General features: G+C 41.2%; 1 protein-coding gene and 1 long non-coding RNA gene across 5 annotated transcripts; one reads left to right on the forward strand and one right to left on the reverse strand.

Moving 5' to 3' along the window:
- jupa (junction plakoglobin a) lies at window positions 1–22994 on the reverse strand. Of its 4 annotated transcripts, XM_008410030.2 has the most exons (18): window positions 22886–22904; window positions 22499–22617; window positions 11917–11990; window positions 11442–11491; window positions 9748–9915; window positions 9408–9661; window positions 9013–9251; window positions 6509–6710; window positions 6049–6193; window positions 5782–5885; window positions 4717–5055; window positions 4230–4382; window positions 4012–4131; window positions 3449–3599; window positions 2083–2204; window positions 1904–1940; window positions 1648–1768; window positions 1–167 (listed from the first exon to the last, which is right to left on the reverse strand). In XM_008410030.2, the coding sequence occupies exons 4-17, from the start codon at window positions 11452–11454 to the stop codon at window positions 1650–1652; spliced, it is 2166 nt and encodes a 721-aa protein (XP_008408252.1). In that variant the 5' UTR covers window positions 11455–11491; window positions 11917–11990; window positions 22499–22617; window positions 22886–22904; the 3' UTR covers window positions 1–167; window positions 1648–1649. The 4 variants fall into 4 exon arrangements, with proteins under 4 accessions (XP_008408252.1, XP_008408243.1, XP_008408236.1 ...); XM_008410021.2 differs by lacking the exons at window positions 11917–11990; window positions 22886–22904 and adding an exon at window positions 22977–22994; XM_008410014.2 differs by lacking the exon at window positions 11917–11990.
- LOC103465314 (uncharacterized) lies at window positions 11498–14312 on the forward strand. Its single transcript, XR_533778.1, has 2 exons — window positions 11498–11935; window positions 13416–14312. It is a non-coding gene; the product is annotated as an uncharacterized LOC103465314 (long non-coding RNA).
- Window positions 22995–23256: the final 262 nt, after the last annotated feature.

Raw genomic sequence — 23256 nt, forward strand, 5'->3', positions numbered from 1 at the left:
ATATATAAAAAAAACACAAAGTTGAGCCCTGTTAAGATTATGAGTCCCATATTTGACAATAATTGCATATTTTACAGCAGGTGGAGAGCAGAGGGAGTGAATGTTTTCTCTTCTCTCGACCACAGAATCCCACTTCAGGTCTTCAGCCTCTCGTCTCGTCCAGCAACCTGTGAGCAGGAAGGAGAAAATGATCTGATGAAGGTTTTTCTACAACGTCTCAGTTGGTTAAGCTCAGTCACTGTGTGTTGTCCATGACATCTGTTCATGCAAATTCACAATCAGAATCATTTTGGACGTGTACTGTCACATCAATCTGAAACCGTTTTTCTTATTGTTTTTTTTTTTACTTGACAAAAAGTTCTCCGCACTCCAGAGCCATAAACCTGCAGCAACTGTGACGCCATGATGCTAATCCCTGAGATTTGAAGAATTAAGGTGGACTGAAATACAACTGGGAACGCAAACTGGTAAAGTGATCAGTGAGTTGATAATTTTCCCCCACAAATAATAGAGCTGCTGCACAATATATCAAATTTCAGTTTTAATCAGATGAAGATTAATAAATGTGTACGTGTCGTAGGATAGGAAAGTGGAAGACGACAATCAATTGTAAGAATATTAAATAATAGCATTGCCTTTTTTTTTTTCCACAAGATCACAATGACATGTTTTACCAACATTGTGTAGCCCCAATGAATCCTACATGGGAAGAAATGGACCATCTAAGCACAAAGTATTTAAAATAGTTTCTATTCCACTTTTCACATCTGAAAATATTTGGTTAAATATTTGGAGTGAAACTTTGTTCATGTCCAACTTTATAACATCACAGTAATGTAGCAGTCAGACCAAATTATTTTCACTGTTCACACAAAGCAAACCTACTGAAGCTGCAGAGAAATGTGTGAGAAACCTGGCAGCTAAAAACAACATAATATTGCCATCAATATTTATATAGTTTTCTTTTTTTTTAGAATCAATTGTTTTTGTCTGTTAGTAAAACTATTAAATAAAATTAAGAGAACAAGGCATCTCAAGTTGTTTTCCAGATACCATCTGGTGTAAGATTATAAATATTGACAAAACGAGGTAATTCCTTGGCCTTCATTTGCAAAACGGTTCAAATTGGCATCGATTTTCAAGTCTTGAATTGAACTGAACTGTAGATTTAGACTTAAAGCTGCGATAAAATGGTCTGAACCAAATAACACTGTTGTGTTGTGACGGTCCAGTCAGACTTCGTTCCGTGAAGGTCAACCTTCACCTTCCTGTATTTTTAGAAACTCTCAGCAGCTCTCGAACGAAGCTCCGTCTTCCCTGACCTGATTAAGAAAAGCATCCACACAGCATTATGCTGCCAGTGCCACTCTAGGTGCTACAGTACACAAAGCTTTTTGTATTCAAGCCAAAAAAAAAAAAACGTAACTTTGGTTTTATTCGACCACAGCAGCTTCTTCTGTCTTCATGAACTTCATACGTCAGAAAATCTCTCAACAACTCCACAGTTTTCCATAAGAGACAGATTTTGGACGCACACAGCTAACAGATTTTAGCAACTCTGTCCACTTTGTTTATCACAAATCCCAGTAGAAATGCACTGAAGTTAAAATGCGAATGTGTTAGCTGCTAATGTCGTCACATACTAACCGTTAATATTCGTAGGGTCTGTTGTAGTTCATTCCTTGAAAGTCGTCTCCCATCATTTGTCCGTCATAGCCGTCCATTGGCATCTCACCATGGTATGGATAGGGTGCGTAACCGTCTGTTTCTGTAAGGAGTTACATGTTTTTATTAGCTCCCTGCTGTATTTACAACAACCATGGATTTCACTCCACATTTTTAGAAATCTGACAAAAAATAAAAAGACMATAAAAGGAAAAAGAGAAATGAGTCAGTTACTCACCATCTTGAAAGCCTCCTTCCAGGATAGTGTTGTGAGCCTGACACAAGAAGGCCACAGATTTACATTTATTCAATTGTTCAAGACTAGATTAACATAAAAAGATACAACTGTCTATTTTAGTACTAATGTGTTGGAGGTAGAATGCAGCATTTAGACAGCAGAGGGCGCCACACACTCACCGACTCCCAGGCTGCAGGGTCGTGTTTGAACAGAGAGTGCGTGAGCTCCACGGAGACGCGCTTCTTGTAGTCGGCGTTCTTATCTTCGGAAATGCGGTAGAGTACAGCAGCAGCGTAGGTAGCTGGAGAGAAAGAATCAAAACTATCAGTGATCCACAAGTAAACAAAAATAAAAGTCGAAACAGAAACAGACTTCAGAGTGCATCTAAGTCTTTAAAGGGCTTGAAATGTACACGCAGTTGTAGGCGTCAACTCATGTTGGAATCCCAACTCAATTTACTGCATCGAATATAAAATATAAGTATCTAAAGATTAAAGTTGTGAGGATTTTTTATTTTTTTTGCACTGATTTCTGTATGTTGTTTGGTTTGGCCTGGAGCTTTCACAACTTATTGGGTGTTAGAGATTCAGTACTGGCCTCTAGTCTAAGCAAATGCTCCTTTTGTGCAAACTTGTTACAAATGTAACAAGTTTGCACTTGTTGTTACAAATGTAACAAGTTTGCCTCTCGAAATGTAAGGAAGTGTTGGTTTTGTCAAATTAACAATCTTTGAAGTTAAATCAAGCCCTTTCGGTCTCCACTTCCCACACCAAAAGATACCAAACTGCAACTCAGTCAACGTTTTTGCTACAAAACACTAAAAATCAAAAATCTATCTGGAATAATAATAATAATAATAATAATAATAATAATAATAATAAAAAAAAACCCTCATATTTTTGTAGCTTCTTTTTGTAACCAAGTTTTGCTTCATGGAGTCTGAAGCAGATTTTGGGTGGGTGGGGGAACCCCAGATGGCCCTGAATGTTTTTGAGGGTTGTGGATGTAATTAGAGCAGCCGCTGTGGTGCAGCAGGGGGACATAATTTGGACATGAGTCATTAACAGAGTTTCTACTCCAACTGTAGTATGAGAGAAATTTGTTCACTTTTGGATGAGGCCAATAGCTTGCCTGCAGCTGGACAAGTAAATATAAGAGGCTGTCGAGGAACATCAAAAGTTTAATTGAACCTTATATTAGACGGCAGAACAACGTTCTGTATAGGATATACCTTGTAGATTCACTTCTTGGCATATATATTTAGTTGTTTGTTAATAATTAAGAAGCTACTAAGCAGAAGCAGTTATGCAAAATAATTTAAAGTCAACATCTAAAATAATAAGGCAATATTTAAAATCTTTGTTTGCGTCGGTCAACACAATGTTAGGCAGAAGTAATACTGGAAATGATAAGTTGAGGAAAATTTCTGGAGATTGCTCGTACAGCAAGTTCAGCTCGTCCAGAAATCGACTGTCTTTCTCTCCAACAGTGACTCAGAGCAACATTGCAAGAAGCTAATTGAGCTGTGATGTACAGGCAGCGTACCGATGCCCTCATTGCTGGAGTGCAGCAGCTCCATCAGTGGAGCTGAAGCTCCCTCTCCGTCGATAAGTTCAGCGCTCTGTCTGTCCAGGGCCAGCTCACACAGCACGCCTGCCCCCACGCGCTTCACGTTGTCCACCGGGGAGTAGAGGAGCTGCAGGGACGAGAGAATAAGTGTTAGAGGGGGAAAAATTATTCCTTACACAGAAGTCACGGGCTGGTTACAATGTCAGGGTTTAAAAATGTTTTCTGAACATGTCGTCAAGTGGTGTCTTAAGATGCCAGAGGTGAAGAGTAATGTTGTAGCTTTGCTGTACACTGCCAGTTAGCTGGCTGAAATTAAGGGTACTAAACTTTTTTTCTTATTTCCACATTTTTGGCTTCAAGTCTACATATGAACAATTATTTTTACGGTGGAACAAATTGACTTTATGAAAATAATTGGATACGATGTTACATTTCTCATAGGATTCTTCTGAAAGCAACGTGATAAATTGATATTTTAACTTGAGTTAACGCTGTGAGAAGACGACTGACCCACTATGGCCTAGTTCTGAGTTTGGTACCTGGACAAAGAGTGGAATTATATCCAAGTTGGCAATTTGAGTTCTATTCTGGGGATCTCTTGCCAGGATGTGCAAGGCTCCTGTGCAACCCTCCACAATCTCCTCCATCCTCACTCCATCCTGAGATTGAAAGATATCGGAGATTATTCTTGGAAAGGCAAGACTGTTTTATTTTTTTATGTCTATCGTAATAAAACAAGCCAGAATCCGTCAGGTACCTGGTAAGCCTGCTGAGGGGATGAACCAGATTTCTGATTGTCCTGGTGGGCCTTGATCAGCAGGTTGACCAGACGTGGGACGGTGTTTGCATCCCTGAGGGGAACCTGGTTTTCTGGGCACAAGGCCAGGTTACGGAGCAGCCCAACAGCAGCCTGCAGAGGGGAAAGAGGCAGGAAGACACTGTTAATGCACTCTCTCCATAATTGATTTGTAACTAAGAGTAAAAAAAAAAAAGGGCTTTTGATTTTAACTGAAACATTTCCGTCTGCCATGTTCCTTCAAGCTGCTTAGTCCACTTGGACACCGTCATTAACCATCTGTCCCTGCATTTACCTTGGAGTTCCTTGATGATGATTTCTTTTAAAATCCATTTAAAAACTTTAAAAAAAAACATAACACTAGCCTATTGTCTACCTCTCTGGCAATTTTCCACACCAACACTTCAGCAGAAGCACACATTTCTCTCCTTTACATTCATTCGTCTACCTTGATGACCGGCCAATGGTAGGGCACGTTGAGCAGCTTGACGATAGCTGGGATGCCGTAGTGGTTCCTCACGGCGTGCTGCGCCAACTCGGCGTCCTGGTGGCGCGAGGTCAGATGTCGCAGGGCACAGACCGCCGGCTCGGTCACGTCTTCCTTCTCCCCGGCACGCAGTATGGCATGGATCAGCGACTCGACGCCGTTGTGTTGGGTGACCAGAGATTTGTTGTTGCTGTTGTTGCATGTGAGGTTGGACAGGATGCCGGTGGCGCAGGTGAGCATGTTGACGTCGTCTGCGCTGAGGAGCCCCACCAGAGTCTGCAGGAGGGGTTCGACTCCTTCCTGAATGGGAAGAATGAGGCGGTTCGGATCAGTCGTGTGCTGGATGGACACACTCCATCCGAAGCGCTGGAATCGGTTGTCGTTGACGTGTGATAAAAAAATTGCGTCGTGTTGTTAGCAGAGAGGCCCCGGGTTGAAGTATTTCGACAGAGCTCTGTGCGAAGTGTTGTGTGACCGGTATGAAGTTCGTCGCTGTGTTTCATGAGGAAATGCGCTCTGACAGCACTGTTGATATTTCTCTTAAACCATCTGGGTTTTGTAACTGCAGGAGACATGAACACTTTTGATGAACTCTTATTGTCAAAAGTGCGTCAAAAACTTTTGACGATAAGTTTTTGACGAACTTGTYGTACATTTGTTCGATTCTTCATGAAATAACTCCTACATGATTGGGCAAATGGTTAATTTTCCTGGATGGAAATTGTAACGTTTTCGTTCACAAAGGAGGCCGCCTGCASSAAAGTGTGTTGCTCTCTGACAGTCTCCAAAAACAGAACAGAGGAAGAGAGGAGGGAAGGGGAACCCCGGCAGGCAGGGGAGTGACGTAATCTGAAGCGGGAGCGGTGTCCCCCATGTGGTCTTCGCCGTTATATGAYGAGTRTGCACAAATACAAACAGTYCAAAACCACTTGACTGCGTGTCGACCGTTCGGCTTCGGATCAAGTGCGATGTTGGWATCTTTAGGCAAATGAGGAACGAGGATGTGCTTAAGAAGTGAATTAGGACCTGCTTTGTTGCAGCATCGGACAGGTTTCTGAGGGTCCACAGGCAGTTCTGCAGCAAACGCTGGCTGGAGCCTTGCAGGTGTTTACCAAGGGCCTGCATCCCACCTGAAGAAAGGAGAAACAAAAAACCCCACTCAGCTCTCGACAACGTCTCATAAAAGCAGATTCAGTGCATTAGGGGCGTCGCTGCTGCTCAAAAAGCRCGGCCCGACTCCCCTGCGCGCACACACACAGGTGTTTTCTCTCACATGCTGSACACGTTACATACCAGCCTCCACGATGGCTGGCTTGTTGCTGGGGCACACAGAGAGGACTTTGAGGACGCGGCTCGTGGTCCAAAGCAACTTCTCGTAGTTGTAGGTCTTCATGATGTGAACAAGACCTTCAGGACCTCCGCTGGCGAGAATGATCAGCTGTTGCACAGAGACGCAGCGTTAAAGTGTACGGCTTTTACACAGTTCAAAATCGTCTTAATCTCTCCATKAGAAAGCAAAAAAATAAAAAATTAGCTCAAATCAGCAAAACCGCAGCTTGTCCAGGCAGATTAACCCCACTTAAACCCTTTCTTATTATTTCAATCATAAAAAACTTAACCGCACCCATGCCGTCACCTGAAYGGCTCGGTTCTCATGCCACACCCGACACTAAACACCTTCCTGCTGCTGGTCTTGGCAGCTCTCCAAGTATGTGTCCTGGCTTCAAGAGCACAAAACGTAATAAAAGCAGACCTTGCTCTCCTGGTTGCCGTAGGACAGCAGCTGCAGACAGTCCGTGGTGATGGCCAGGAACTTGGKGTTGGTCTTCTTCAGCAGCGGGACCATCCTTTGCAGTCCGTCGGCCAGACGCACGGCCATCTTGGCTCCCTCCTGGTGCAGCAGCAGGTTGTGAAGTGTGGTGATGGCGTAGAACAGCACAGACTCCACCGGAGAGCTGAAGACAAGAAAACTCACATTATTAAAAAAAAAAAAAATCCTACCGAGTCAACAGAGTTTCCTTAATATGAAAAAAGGAAATCAGAGAAAAACCTCTTTAGGTTGACGTACAACTTAAAGGAAAACCGTTTATTAAAGAAAGAAGAAATTAATCGAAGAATGGAGCTGATTATTAAATAGTCAGTACTACCTTTTTTTCTCTCTCTCTTTTTACATGGCTACAATTATATCTGATTGAGTTCTCATCTTCAGATATTTATTAGTGCATAAAAGTGATAATCATCTTCATGACTGACTTTTTATGAAGTTTATCTTTGATCCAATTTTCATTACTTTTAGACTTTCAGTTTCAGTCAACAACAACAACATTTCACAAGGCTCTTTAATGCATCAGAAACATTATGTTCCAATATGTTACAGTGCAACTTCTGAGATTTTCAAGGATACGGATAAAATGTGCAGACCTAAGCTGTCTGAGAAAAACTAAAAAAAACAAAAAGTGGCAATGAATAAGAGTGACGTACGTAATGAAAAAGTAGATTCATTTTAATATCTGTGAAATGACGGAGGACATAAGCCGAGTCAGAAGCAGCAACACTGAGAGAATCACTTCCAGCTTTCTTCATTCAGACCAACAAGTTGTCTGTCTGAATGAAGAAAGCTGGATGTGACCAGTTCACTGCACTCCCAACCCTGCAATTAAATTAGGTTTTTTTTGCATTTTGTTTCTTGTCCTGGTTACTGAAGATGGAACTGAGGCAGTGGCTAAATGTTTTACAAACAATGTTTCTATGCAGGGGAAATTCATGGGAAGTCTTGACACGATTTCAAACTGTAGATGGGTGCGACATTTAAGTTTTAAATTAATCTCAGAATGAACTCAACAACTCATATTGCTGTGCCGCCTGTATCGATAGCCAGCGAGCAGCTTTTTAAAAAAGGCATGAAGAATAAATAAATTGTTGGTTTTTGCATGAAAGACTTGCAAGACATTTTGTAGAATTAACAAATTTGGGTTTTAACCACCAATATGAGTTTTTAAGCCCTTACAATAGCGCTGAGCTAGACTGCGTTGGATGCGTCAGCTTTGTGTCTGCGATGGTGTCTCGGCTCTGCCCGTCATTCCCAAATGTCCTTGGCCTGATCGAGCCTCGCAAAGAACGAAGTTAAACCAGTAGTCTTTACGTTTTATGACATTCAAAGAACTGCATTTATGGAGGAGCAGAACATATCTTCTGTATGTTTTATGTGTTATGAGCCAAATTCTCAAAGGTGTGAATTGAAACTGTGTGGAAACACACCATCGTTAGTAAGATGCAGGTTTCTTGTCCGTTCAAAAGAKGCTTAAAGACTTTTTTATTTAAGCAAGCCTACTCTGCCTCCAAATAATTTTTTATGATGTTGATTTCATCTACAATTTTAGTTGCACTGTGTAGCACTTTGAGATTTTTCTAATGAAAAGTGCGGTACAAATTACATTTATTATTATTCTTAAAGGTTGCAGCTGTTTGTGTAGAGCAGAGTTTAGATCAGGCTTTAAAAAAAAGAAAAATCCAACCCGATCTGGCTCGAGCCCATAGGCATTGTGTCCAAATAAATAGGTAAACCTGACATATTTTAATTAAGATTTTGCTGCTTTCCGTTTCATTTAAAAGCAGAGCAACTTCTCCTGTTTTTAGCTTTAACATCTTCCGGCTCCATCTTGTCAGTTGTTGTAACCACAGGGTGAGTTAAGCGTAAATCATCTGGGGCGTGTGATTGAAAGGAGCCCATCTCTGCAGCTGCTCCAGTGGGACATAGCTGTGTTTGTTACAGCCTGATTAACTTCTCCACCCTGTTTGTTTCCTCAACAAGCTAAACTATTTGCTCCGCTGTTTACACTAATAAGTAGATAAGTAGAACTTTATGTGGTGCATTCATGTTTGGTTTTCCTTTCCTTTGCTGTACATAAAGCAAATAATTGTGGCCCAAACTTTTGGGTCGGGCTCAGGCCATAGATCTAATCTCAAGTGCTGAGTGGGATACATCCTGATCCAAATGATGTAGCTATGAGTGGTTTATGTGATGTGAAGTCAGGATTTTATAGCAATTCAAACCACGTTGGAGCAGCTTGTAAAACCTCCAACTGGGACAAAATATCAGCTACAGTCGAGAAAATACGGTAACAGAACCCAGCGATTGGTGAACGAGGCGAGGTGGGAGGCAGTTCTTCTTAACCTTAAATTTTGCAGAGGAGACAAACTCTTGTGGTGTGTATAGTAAATGAGGAGCGGGGCGTGACGTCCGTTTCCCAGCAGTACCTGAGCATGCGGACAAGAGCGGGGATGCCTCCCGACTTGAAGATGGCGAGCAGGCCCTCCCTCTGGTGGGACAAGTTGTGGAGGATGCTGGCTGCGGCCTTGGTGGTGTCCATGTTGTTCGAGTTCTGCAAGGCCCGGACCACCGCCGCCACCATCTGAGGGGACTGCATGAGGGCCCGGCGGGACGCCTCCTTATTGGTCAGCTGGTTCACAATCTGTGCCGCCTTGCTGACCACCACCTGTTTAAAGATTAAATATTTAGGGAAGGGAGTGTTTTTTTTTTTATTCGACTGTTGTAGTGCTGGCTAATATTTTTTTTGATAATAAACATAATGAACCGACAACATTTCAGCCGAGCCAGATTTAGCCTGGCTGAACGTCCCCGTGTTCGTCACCTGATCTTCGTCGTTGAGCAGCTTGGTGAGCTCTGGGATGGCCCTGGTGGCCAGCTCGGCGTCGTCCTGGTAGTTGATCAGATGGACGATGGCCTGTTTGAGCATCTGGGAGGGCTCGGCCAGCCGCTGGACGTTGGTCATCTGGGACGGGTCTGTCTGGGTCGACAGGATGGTGGTGCCTTCTTCCAACGACTCGGGGAACATCGCAGCCCGAACACGCTGAGCTCTGCTCAGTGTGTACTGGGTGTCCACGTCTGGAATACAGAAAAGCAGTGGTCAAACTGACATCGAAAGAGAAATTTGCACAAAACTGGTCCATTTTACAATTGCTTTGTCTCACCGGGCTGCTCTTTGGTGACGGTGGTGGTTGTGACGTAGCGCTTGGTGGTTGTGTAGTCGCCGTCATCGTCTCTAATGGTGGTGGCTCCAGACTGGATGCCCGAGTCGTGACCGTAATACGACTGACTCCACTCGTTGACCTTTACCATGCCACTGTCCATTTCACTCACTGGAAAACACAAAAATAGGAAGAGGAGATCAGAAACGGTGCACGTGCATTTAAATTCATGAGATCAGATCCCTCCCACTGGATCCGATTGGTTGATTCAGACCAGGAGAGGTTTATTTCTGCCGATGGCAGTAGGACCACACGGAAGAGGCAGAGGAGCTCGAGGTTTTCACTGATTATCTGACTAGTTATACTGTCAGTTTTACGTTTTATAAATGAAATGCTTTAATGTGTAAAAAACTATTTTTATAAAAGTTACATGCTGCAATTTAGTTACTAGATTTCAGAAATCTTTGTTTCTGATGCCAAGCTGAAGTGAGAACACTAAAAACTAAATTATTCAGGATAAGAACATTTATTTTCAAAGAGATTACTGACAGTATTTCAACCTCCACATTATCAGAGCCTACTCTGATTAAAGAAAAATTTATATTTTACTTAAATTTGATCTGTTGGTCATCGACCATTTTTGAACACGAAGTTGTTCCAAAAAGATTAAACTTTCGCTTAGCACAAGAAAACAATAATTGAACTTTTGACAGGCTATAAATAAAAACCTATCTCATAAATAAAGCCATTAAAGTGATCCTAACCTTTAAGATATTAAATAAAAAAAGTTTTGATAAAATTTAAAGAATTATTTTGTCTGATTTTAACTTTATTCCTCAGAAATATAAATCTAGAGATAATAACTGCAATAATTTTCAATGTCAGTTTTAGAGACGGAATGTCACACAAATGCTGAAAAAGTTTGAGTTGGAAATTAAGCGGCGGATTTCCATTAAAAACGCCAAATATATATTAAAACATCTCAATCGGTTGTCATACAGAGCTCAATCTGGCTAGTATGATACAATTTTATTCTAGGGTATAACTGCAAATGCACAAAAAGCAGCAAGATATTTACAAATAAAAAAAACAACACACACACACAAAACAAAAGAACAAAACTTGAATGTTGCCCTGCAAGTTTTAAAAGAAATAGTTCATTGTATTGACTGAAACATTTTATTCAGCTTTTGCAAACCTTCCTACAGAGGAAAGCTTGATTTTTTAATGTTTCAGAAAAAAATATTTTACAATTAATTTAGTAGATAATCAGTAGTTTATCTGGCAAGTTAATTAGCTTAATTCTACTAATTGATTATTTCAACATCAGATTTTGTTCTGTGTTGGTTTAAATTATTTATAGCATTTATAGCATTCCATTTAATCACTCGTGACCTGAAAACATCAGATACCAACATAAGAGTCGATTAGCTTTTCCCTTCATTGCAGTTTGGTTTAAGCGACAAACCTCCAAGAGCTGCAGGACGCATCTCTATTATGCCAGAGAAATTATTAAATTCGACATAAAATTCAGGCCATTTTAAGTCATTGCACGAGCCAGACAAAAGGGGGAAACCAAATAACTGTAATATGACGCGACTGTGAAAGGAATGCAGTGGATAAAAACGACAACATCACTAAAACAGGCAGCGAAGAAAAGAAATGCAGAGAAATTATTTTTTTAAAAACCGACTTACTGTGCATCTCCATCCTTGTCTGTTATCAAAGGAGCAACGACGGAGCCAACCTGAAATATGCAGAGAAATAAAATAATGATTCCCCCAGATTTCCTTCACTCCAAATGATCAAGACGCATCTGACTACACGCCCATCCTTTCATGAATTGCTAAGCATTCTGGCACGCTCTCTGCCTCCTTGCACAAGCGCTGTCGTTTTGCTTTCTTGTCTGCCACCGTGACAGATCCCGAGCCGGACCCTCCTACCCTGCAGCCAGGCACTCTGACCTGAAAACGACAACACAAAGCAGCAGCAGCAGCAGCGGCAGCAGCAGCAGCGGCAGCAGCAGTGGCGTTGTGGTTCCAGGAGGAGGGAGGGCAAAGTGGGTGGAGAGACAGCAGCATGTCAGAAATTCTCAGCACCGACCTTTAACCCCCAGGTCCCCACCCAAGCAGCTTGAAGCAGCCTCCTGCTGACGTATGACGATCAACTCGCCTGTCAGGTTTAGATTCTGGTAAGCCCGAGTGCGTCTCTATGCGTGTGTGTGTGTTTGTACAGTGAGCAGACACCTAATCGTCCACAAAACAAAACACAAGAAAACACTAAATATACTTCACGTTTACGTGCTTCAAGATATGTCCTTATAGTAATCAAAACACAGTTTCAAACAGATACAGTTGTGTAATTACACACCAACCTCTCTTCAGGTTGCATATTTACACTGTTACTTGCCAGCACACGCTCATTCTACACATCTTGACATCATGTAACCACGCTTCATGCTACATTAGTGACTCAAACCAGACACAGCTTCCCTCTAGTAAATTGTTGAATTTGTGTGCATGTCGCCATAAAACCAAAAAACAGAGCAGCAGGACCTGGACCTGTGCGTATGGTCTCCTAGTCAACGCAAGCGTTTTCTCTTCGTGCGCCGAGATTCTTTGTGCAATGTCTTTATTTTCCGGAGTAAACAACCGCTGTCGGGACACGCATGGAAATGGTCGCCACATTTCTGCAGCTCAGATGACATTCACCACAGAAACTCCCTTGAAAATCTGCATTTATAATAGCTGCCTGCCACTGCCAGTGACACATGACTAACCAGCACAATGCGTACACTGTGCTGCTTTCAAGTGCTTTCAGATGTTTTGGCTGTCACAGACTGCTTTGTTAGGCAAATTGCTGGGCCGCATTGTGTGCGTTTCATGATGGACTCAAGGTATACAAAGATTTCAAAGAACAAGATGATTAATTAAAAAAAAAGAAGAAAAAAAAAAAGGCCATCCCCGAAGCTGCTGCGAGACATCTGGTTTTAGCACGGCAGAATCTTCCGTTATTACAACCAATAAAACAAGCTCTGGCAAAGCAAAGGTACATAATGTCTAGCTGCTGCGCTGGCAGAAGGTGAGCTATAAAAACAAAGTCTGGGTGACAAGAGTAATCAAAGTGCAGGAATTAAAGAGGACCGAGACAAACGCTTGTACAAAGTTTCAGTTCTTTTTTTTTGTACTGAAAGTCGTTCCGTGATGCGTTCAGAATTTGGGATATTTTTAAACCTGATCCTGCTTTAAACCTCTCTATAACTCCCTCCCTGACCTGTCTTCTTGTTCTTTATGATGTCGTTTATTCACTAATGTTCTCTCAAAATGAAAGATCTTCCCCAACCCGCAGAGTTTATCCTGAAACACAAGCACATCCTGGGCTTTTCTTGGCAGTCAAAAAAGGAGAGGGAACTGAAAACAAAATGAAGGTTTCTAATTTTTATTTGCAAAAAAGAACCGTGTGCTATTTTCTTTTTACTTCGAATGTGCGTGTTGGTCAAATCACATAAAATTCTAATAAAAACCACTGATGTTTGTAGTTGTAACCCTCTAAAATGCTTCAACACATGCACTGTTGACCTTCCCCTCCCCAACCTCCATATTTAATTTAGAAAATATGTGATAGTTTTGTAATGTTTCAACTTGTTTCTKTATCTCTGTTCACCTCCACAGAGATCAGCCACTCAGAGTTTCAGCTGCAGTGACTCTGGCATGACATCTCCACAGGACCAGGCCCCAGAGGATTGTCTGTACTTGCAGCTACATGATGCACTGACTCATCAAGCGTCTGCTGACAACTGCTCTTACAGTCAACATTCGCGCTCACCTTTCCAAGTAAACAGGCAGCAGCTTCAATTTACTGAAAAACCATCCTTAACATTCACCAGCCGCTAATGGAAATAAATTGATTGATGCTATAAATGGTTCTGGTTAAAGTTTTGAAAGGCGGTTTAAAACATTGTCCCCCCACACACACAGAGCATGCTGCCATTCTCTGGAAATCAGGGAAAGTATTTGGTGCTGCTTTGTTACTCGTAGGCGAGGCAGCGGGTTCAGTCAACTATTGCAGTCTGATGACACGCCCTGCCGATCGCCTTGGTAACATACGCGGCTCTGTTTTGTTGAAGGTTTTATCTCCCGGCCCAGCTCATGTCTGACGCTGCAGACATTTTGTTTTGCTTTTGATAAGATTGCCAAACTCTTATGGAAACAACCTTAAAATCTCTCTATGATAAAAAGATTTAAAACAGAAGATTACAGCAAAAGTAAATCTAAGAGTTGATCTGGGCGTAAATTTTATTTTCTATCCGTCCTGCTGAGTTTCGAGTCTTATCAGCCGGGTTATAGTTAAATGCTTGGTCAGATTGTGAACTTCACACTGGACTTTGCTCTCTTCTAGTTAATAAGTGATGCCTTCTTTTCACTCGCACTTCTTTACCACCAGCACTACAACAGTAACACAGGGGCCKAGCTCTGGGAGAAACCCGCATTTCACACTCGGTGCCTCCCACCAGTCTTGTTAGGCAACAGAATGACTTCAGGAGGCTTCTTCCAAAAAAAAAAAAAAAACTGCCTTCACAGTAAAACCAGGAATGCGCATCAGTGAAAAGCTGCCAGAGAGCAAGTTGCGACAGACAAAGCAGACGTGGATACGTTCCAGCTTTTACTGCTGAAACACTGGTGTGACATTCCACGCTAACGCTGCATATTCGATCCATCCGAGAGCGACGCTTCTGCTGCGAAAACCAAAAACATCTCTCAYAGTTTCACCACTTTTATTTTAGACTCCTCYGASTCAGCCGTCATGTCAAAACTGCTGAAATGATCAGATATGGGGACGTATCTGCTGTGACAAAAGGGATGAGTAAGGCTGCTGTCAGTGGTGAGAACACGCAGTCCTGCCCCCGTCCCTCAGGCGAGTCGAGCAGGGAGTGTCTCCGGAGCAACAACAGGTTCCCGATAAAGGTGTGGCGGAGGATTGCGTGGGTGAAGGTGAATACACCTTCAGGGAATATCAACATTTCCTAACATCTTCCATTCGTTGAAGTTTGCAGGTTGCTAAACGGGGAGAGGGGGTGGTAACAAAAACCATTCCGGCAGATCTAAACTTTGCTGTCCTAAGCTCTTCTTTGTGTCGCAGCAGGAATAAATCAGGTTCCAGGGCCCCTGGGATGAACTCTGCTCATATTCCAGTCGTATTCCTAACAAGCTTCAAGGAGTTTGTGCTGATCTCTTATTTAGGTTTAATCCTTTCTGGCAGGCAGGGTGGCAAGAAAAACATCTGAGATGTTGCTTGTCTCTCTGGTAGACTTTATTCACTTGCTTAAGAGCATTAGGCCCACACAAATCTAATAAAGCAAAAATAAGTTTTAGGAAATACGCTCATTTGTCTTTTTGCCAACAACTACATGAGAAAACTTATCCCTATTTGGACTCGCTTGCAGGCCAGCAGCCAACTAGGCTACCAGAGATCARCATGTCAGGAAAAAAAAGTGAAAGCTTCTTAAAAACAGGTCATTTTTACTCAGCAGCATGCTAAAAATATTTGCACAMAMAAAAAAAATGTGCGCATGTTGTCATCTAATACACATTCAAGTAAGAGAATCTTGTGTCTTTGTTGTTTAGAAAACAACAACAAAAAAAAGCTTTTACCCCATCTGGTATAAATCTGATTTCTCACAGACTTGCTGGTTTTATGTTTGGGCTGACAAGCAAATAAAGCAGATTATTGAAGCACACATCTGTAAAGCTTCTTGCACCATCTGGATCAGAGAACTATGCGACATATAGACCACCCCCCACTTAATGAACACCCCACACTAATAAACAACACCCAGGACTTTAACAAACGTTCGGCCACTCTGAGTCCCATCCTCCATGTTGTTCAATGCAGAAAAGGTTTATTTYGACCAAAATACTTTAACTTAGGCCTATTATTAGGATACATTTTGAATAAACTTTAAAGTGGATTTACAGTAGAAATTTTCATATTTCGCTGAAGCATTTTTAGCAAAGTTTACCGTCTGTTTTGGTGATAGTTACTGATGTGCTATCTGAGCTGCTAGTTTTACAACAAAATTAATCTCTTGTGCACAATATAGCTTATTAAATGTTATTTTTACTGGAATTACAATACTAAAGCTGGTATTAGATATGTGTCAGCTTAAGCTGCAAAGCTGCATAGTTTGATATTATGTTCAAACTTTGAAGCTGCATTTTACTGTCATGTCATGAMTCTTGTGCACCATGTAGTAAATCCTAAAAAAGTACAGTTGAAACCTGAAACGTTAGAATGCTATTGATCGTAGCCTATTAGCTTGTTTGGCTTGACAAACAAGCTAACAATAACAACAAACATAGTTCAGATTAACCATTCAACTTCTGTGCAGTATTTCAGTACATCACATGATCAGTGGGTGAAAAAAAATATATATATATATATATATACATGCCTACAAATTAAAATCCTTTATGGATGCTAAAAGTAAAAAGTTAGCTGGTTTTCTTAGGTCACAAAGCTGTATTGTTAYTAATCCATCCAGTGGGAACTATTTTTAGTAATTTACACAACTCTTCATCATTTTCCCACAGATTTTAAAGTCGTCAATCCCAGTAGAATAAATCCYAACACTTTATGTACCAAGTCCACCTGGACGCCAACAGGTTTCTCATCTTCTGCTTGGACAACAGTAACYGATCAGGCTGTAAGGGCTGTAAGGGTGAACAGTTTGCTATGAATCAATAAGTGAGGATGTGAGAACAGCTAATGGATTTAATGTGGTGGGTGACAGGAAGTGATGGTCAACCTTATCTGACTCACTAAAGCTGTTAGTGTGATCAGACAGAGGAAGTTTGTTTAGAGAAGYTAAGCTGCTGCTAATTTCTATGAAACAGGCTCAAAGTCGCTGAGACATTTGTCTGAGCGCCACAAGCGCAGATAAAGAGGAACTGAGCTTGAAGGGCACATTTTTAGAGCGTTTTGAAGTGACCGTAATGTCGGGYGATAAAGCCCAGTCCACAGCAGTGCCAGGTTTAACCCTTCGTATCCTCAAAAMCCAGCCAACATATTACAGCCATTTCCTTCGGCAACATTAAACTGAATTAATCCAAGCTGCGCCTGCTTAGTTTATCTGGAAGTAAACCAAACAACTGYCGACCACTGACGGGAAACGAAATGGGCAGCAGCCGAATGGCTGAKAGTCCTTGTTCTGTCAGTTGATTCACTGCCGCTACTTTAATGAGTCAAATTAGGCCAGTGGATATAGTACGGTGGCTGTAAACTGGAGCGTAGCTGTTTACTCCCTGTGGGATCTGACTGTGAATCAAAGGAAATGTGAGAGGTCTCGGAGGAGGTGCCCGAGCGCAGACCAGATTCACATTACACCGACCTGATAACAAGACGGAAGGAGTGAAAAGCCGCAGTGAGAGCTCATTTGCACAGCCTGCACTGGAATAAAGTTCACAAAACAAGGAGGGGATGCATGTCCACCGACCGCAATCTGTATCAGAACCGATACAACGAAAACGCCAGAATATTGAATTCATAGTAGCCAACGTTGCTGGGAGATTCAGGTTTTTCCAGGCCCCTTTTTGGATTTAAAAGAAGAGACATCCCCCCCCCATCCATGGTGTTTGGCTGATGTTAGGAAGGAAGAAGATGAACTGACAACACAGAGAGCCCTGTGTTGCTTTGTTTGAGACTGAGAGGAAAAGAGTAGCCACATTGTCCMACTGACTTCTGCTATACTGAAAAGGAAACTACTCAAGAGTTCCCCACTGGGTGCAAACAAAAAGAGGACTGAAGCACATCGTGATGGCTCTGTGTGTTCACAAGCCAAGTTTAGTGCACAAATCTGCACCCAGAGCCCAGTCTGAAGGTCTGTGAGGRAATTTTCATTTTGAACTGTCARTGCTATGAGTGAGAGTCTGCCTGAACTCTGAGGAAATGCAAAAGATAAWTAATTTTTCAGGTAGGAGSAGGAATGTGCTGCTTAGGTTCCCAGGGCAAGGGAACGAAGAGATCAGAAGTACACAGAAAGTTTGTCAAATAACTGGAAGAAAGTGTTCAAAATAAATAATTATTTAGTAAACATAAAACASCACGTAATCAAGTAACAAGGACCGCTTAAAATACTTTAATGATCTCAAAGGGAAATTACATTTTTTATTGACAAATCCACTAACAAATCATGAACCTCAGTCCGTATGACATTTAGAAATTACTTCCTATATTATTCAGAAATATCCAACAAATACTCATTCRGTAACAGTTTGAGAGGTGTGGCMTGTTTTTAATGGCTTTACTGCCTGCAACCGAGGAAAAAAGAACAATCATGAAAATCCTCTTTAAGGTCAGTAAGTTAGTTTAAAATATTTATTTTTAATTTTAAATCTGTCAACACTACTATTAATAAAGTTAATGTTAACCCAAATCAGCTCAGGMATGACGGTCTTTTCTGACTGATAATGTGAGAAACCACATGATGAAAAAATGAYAGCCATTAAAACAAAGCAACATTTTATGGATGCTAGCACTAGCATGCTAAGGTTATTAGCTTGCTAAGCCAATGTCACAAAGTCCATTTGGACTGTGTRAAAAACACTGGTACTACTTAAGCATGTGCCACATAATGAATTTAGTCTACATTCTCAAGTRAACATGAAATTATAGCTAAAAGATCTAATAAACATTAGCGTTAGCATGCTTTAGCTAACGCAAACTAGCTGTAGGTCACACAGCTCCTTTGACCAATGTTATGAAAAACCTCTGTACTACTTTTATGAATGTACCGCATCATTAATTTATGTAGAGTGTCTCTGAAATCAAAGCCAAGTTTTAAACATTTAATGTACCATTATCAAACTAAACATACTTGACAGCGCTGTACAGTCGTTTTGRATCAATATAATTWACCATCTCTGTACGTTACGTTTCTTGTGTTGTTATAAATCTGCAGTAGACTATGTAGAGGATGAACAATTGCAGTTGTCATAAATTACAACTAAGCKCATGCAAATGTTAAAATGATGTCATTTACTTTAATGAATTAAACCCTGACTCAGAGACCCCCACGTAACCTCCCSTGTATTTTTTGTTGTACATTCATCACAGTTTCTGGATTACTCGAATGTCAAGTTGCACAATTTTCACAACCCATGACTTCCTGGGAGACTTAAAAGGCAATGAACAAAGAGAATAAGACCTAATGCTTCACACTTTTTTTCCCTTCCAAAAGGTGACAAAACAGATGGGAAAGAAATGCAGTCTTTTTTTGTGACGCCTATCTACCAAGTAAAGCTTCCCAGTCTGTTTCAGCCACACCCTAGCCGTCTTCACTTTCCTCAATATCTCAAAGAAGTGTAATTAAGGGACAGGGAAGAGGCGTACAAAAACAGCCACAACCCAGATCATCCAACAGTGAAAAAATTTCTCTTCAATCAGACTTGGAATGCAGATTCCTCCCTCCTCACCACAGCAATGAAAAAATTATCAGCAGTAATGTTTTCAGAGGAACAGCAGCAGAACCGATACCATTGGGAAGCTGCRGGACTCATGCATAGTTAACTCAGGCATCTTTTTAAAGACCTGACCTGAGCCTGGTAGTACTCAGTGTGGTTTTTAAAACGGCCATGTATARGAGAAAAAAACAATAATGTTATTGGTTAAGACATTTGAGCGAGTGACTTTTGATTCAACAAACTGCTGATGGTAAAAGCCTTAATGGCTTTTGTTGGCCATTTCCAACTGTACTTGGTAAACAATATACAACTGTAGGAAGAGAATGACTTGTTAGAAACAGCAGAAATCTGTCCAATGAATGGATTATTTTTATGGAAAACGGTTAGGTTATTGATAATGATAACAGAAACTTTAGGTAGCTTACAGTCCATTTATTCTTTTGTCATTTTAAATCAATAAAAAACATTTTGATTACTTGCTGGCCCTGCTTCAGCAATAAAGAACAGCAAAGAAAACCATAATAGTTTTAAATATTTGGACTGAAAACTTTGTTGCTAAATAAATACCGGTGAAAAGCAAATCTATACACATCGTATTGGACTTTTACTGCACCAACCTCAGTGGAAAACCCTTTGTAGTTCCCTCTCTATGGAGATGCTAGAATGCTTAACACGATGCATTCAAAGACAATGAGTGCGGTGAAAAGCTGTAACTGAGCCTGTGGAAAGTTCACTGTTGGGCGTCACTGGACCCAGACGGAAGCAGGTCCAGATCCAGGAGAGACAAAAACATAAACCAAGAGGTCAGGATATAAGACTTTCACTAATCCCCTTTAAAAAGTGCAATGTCCGCTAATGTAGGACAGTATCAGGGTATTAGACGAAGGGGGTGGGGATTAGCACCATGTATCCACAGATGTAACCGCAAAATCTACTGTAAGTCACCCCCCTGGGGACATCCGACCACCATCCCGCCCTTTCCCCCCCGAGGGCAGACAGGAACAGCTTTCCAAACTTGCCCCAGTCTGGTGCCGAACTACAAGCCAGATTGGCATCAACCAAGAGAATCAAGTCCTGTTCCATCCTTGGCACACTAAGCGGCTCCAGCAGGAAATATTCGTTCAAACCCAGCAGGATATCACACAGCGCAAGTTGGCTCTGATCCACATGCATTGTAATGACTGGTGATGATTCACACTCAAGAATAATAAATGATACAATTACAGTTAATGATCCAAATGTCAACACGGCAAACACGGTTGCAAATTAAAGATGTGCCGGCACAAGTTTTAAGGACTTCTCAAACAGTCATCGAAGGTGCAGGGCACCTCAGGATGACATTAAAGTTGCACAAAACAGTAGTCATCACAGGATCAGTGTGAAGTGCAAAGGCCTGTCTGGATGTGGTATTTTGAATTATACTCTCTACGCTGAGCCTTCGTGCTGTAATACTAGTAATGCTTCAGACAATGTGGGAGGAAGTTAATGGCTCTTAATGCCGACACTGGATGTGTATCTTTAGATGATGAAGCACTTTGATAGTGGCATGGATGATAAAAGTATCAGGAATGTGGACTAATAAATCTATAACGTTACTGCACTTCCCAGCAATTATAAGATAATTTGCATTTTCTTGATACCATGCAGACCAAATTGTTTGTTACTCCAGCTGACGACAAAATGCCTTGTCTTTAAAAAGAAATCAGGAGAGCAACAGCTAAAGTACCTCTGATTTCATTTTACAATGTGCTGGTAATTTTGCAGCTTTGGTCATAAAGTACCTACCTATATTTAGGACAAAAAGAGGCCAATGTTTCTTACTGATGAAGCGTCAATTCGTGACTCCCTTGGGAATGTTGTATGGTGACCTTACAATTAACTATACCAACCAGGGAGATGCTGCATAAGTATCAACTTATGCCCTGGCGATGGTTTAGTGGGCCTATATTGACCTGTTTGGAGACATTTTACTGAACAACCTTCAATTTGCACCAGTTTTGGGGGCGTTTGGTAGCTACTCTGGCAATTAATGGTTAAGAGAAATTTTCTATACTTTCCTAAAAGTCTGCTTATGAGTGCTATTTATCAACAAGAGATCACTGGTACTTAATTTAATCTTAACCTGTCACACTTCATGAGAGTCATCTGGGATTCATCCAAATTTACAGGAACATTTACAACTTAAGCCTAAATTTATCAAATAATGAAACTATAGAGGCAAATAAATTGATCTGCAGTGGTAAAGTAGATAATATTATTGAGATATACGCTAGTCTAAAACACAGTTTTTTTTTTAGAAAACAGATTTTCTCATAAATGTTTAAAGTTATCTTGATAAGTAAAACGATTTTAAAAATGTAGAGGTGATATTTAAAGAAAAAATTATTTCAGAGAAGATGACAAAAACGCTGATCAAGACCATTTTAAAAGAGCATAATATGCCTGATTCGTTGGAAATAGTTACAGGAAAAAAAGAAGAGATAAAGGCTTGCAACGCAAATGAAGGGGTGGGTTTTAGTGTGGTGTCTTCTTTCAAATGTCTGATCCAATGAGCTTTCAGCGAGAGAGCCAACATTACACAATAATGCTCTACACATCCAAACTACACTTATTCATGTTTGGCATCGGGAAAAAAAAACAAATAAGTTAACATACAAAAGTTTTTAAAGCACTTTACTGGAAACTAAACTTTTTTTTTTTTTCACCCACTATATCTAATGTCTCCAAGTTTCTTCAAAATAGTTATCAGGTGGTTGTCAAAAATACTCCGTAAAATGTACTTACCATATTATTGAAGAATTAAAGACCTAAAACAAAAAACGGAAGCCTCTGTGGATGTCCTGACTGAACATTTTCTACATTTCCTGACAGGTAGGACTGACTCAACCTCACCTGCCACTTTCGGACGCGAACATACAGTAAAAGCGCATAAAACCAAACGACACAGAAATTTAGACAATTAAAATATTTCATAGCTCTCGAGAACAAGCTGATGTTTTGTTGAGTAAAATCAACTTTAAACGCCACTAAATAACCTGTGGCCGCAGCAGACAGAACAAGATCGTAGGAGTTTAAGGTATGCGGAAATGAACTCCAACATGGATTTGTAACCAACAGAAAGTGAGTTGTGATAACACGACCCTAAAATAACACAAACGCATTTTTACACGTAAAAAACTAAACGCAAGCTATTTTAAATAAGCTCACGCGCAAACAAAGGCGGAGATATTGGGGGGAAACACATTGGGAGCCGTCTGTGGAGCAGCAAAACCAGTGGGAATGTGAGTGAATCTTACCTTTAGAAATCACACAACAGATGCTCAGATAATCCCAGGCCGGGGTCTTTTCTGGGGGACACTTGTCCGTCTTTCTATAGACTTCTCTCCCCCTGCAAATGTCGCTCGTCGTCAGCGGTCTGAACAAAAAAACGTAGTGAAAGGAGCGTCACCTCGGCCAGGCTCCGCCCCTTCATGGCGCGACCCCACCCGGCAGGGATCTGCTCCATGTCCCCACCACCCCAGACACCGCTTGGTCGTTTTACTGATAAAGACAAGCTTGTATTTTACGTTTCAGTCGCAAGCAGATGTGTCTTTTGTTGTATGTTTGTTTAACTGTTAGCGTATGTATTGCTTTCCATACAAAAACCTCCACAAAAGTACAAAATGGTTTTAGGTTTTACTCACATTTATGTTCACTAGGGGCTGATAGGTGTTAAAGTAGCGATACTTTACCGACAACACCACTTAAAGTGTTCTAGATGAGTTTATTTCTTACGTTCAGAGGCCGTCTACACTGTTTTTCTCCCTCTGTTGGGTTTATTTTCCTCCCACCTGCGTGACGCTCGGCCACACCTTGATAACAGCGAAACCAGACAGCTGAATGAGTCACTGCTGCCACCGGGAAGTGAAGAGCACCAAATCTCACAAACATTCCCTCCATTATCTTCGCCTCTCATTTGTATTTCTCAGGAACTCATTTAAGGTTCTAGCCCTTTAATAAAGAAAAGACAGAAACGTTTAGAGAAAATGTGTGCTGGTTCTTCACGTCTCTCTTC

Source organism: Poecilia reticulata, linkage group LG1 (genome assembly GCF_000633615.1).
Source record: "Poecilia reticulata strain Guanapo linkage group LG1, Guppy_female_1.0+MT, whole genome shotgun sequence".
Classification (NCBI taxonomy): Eukaryota; Metazoa; Chordata; class Actinopteri; order Cyprinodontiformes; family Poeciliidae; genus Poecilia; species Poecilia reticulata.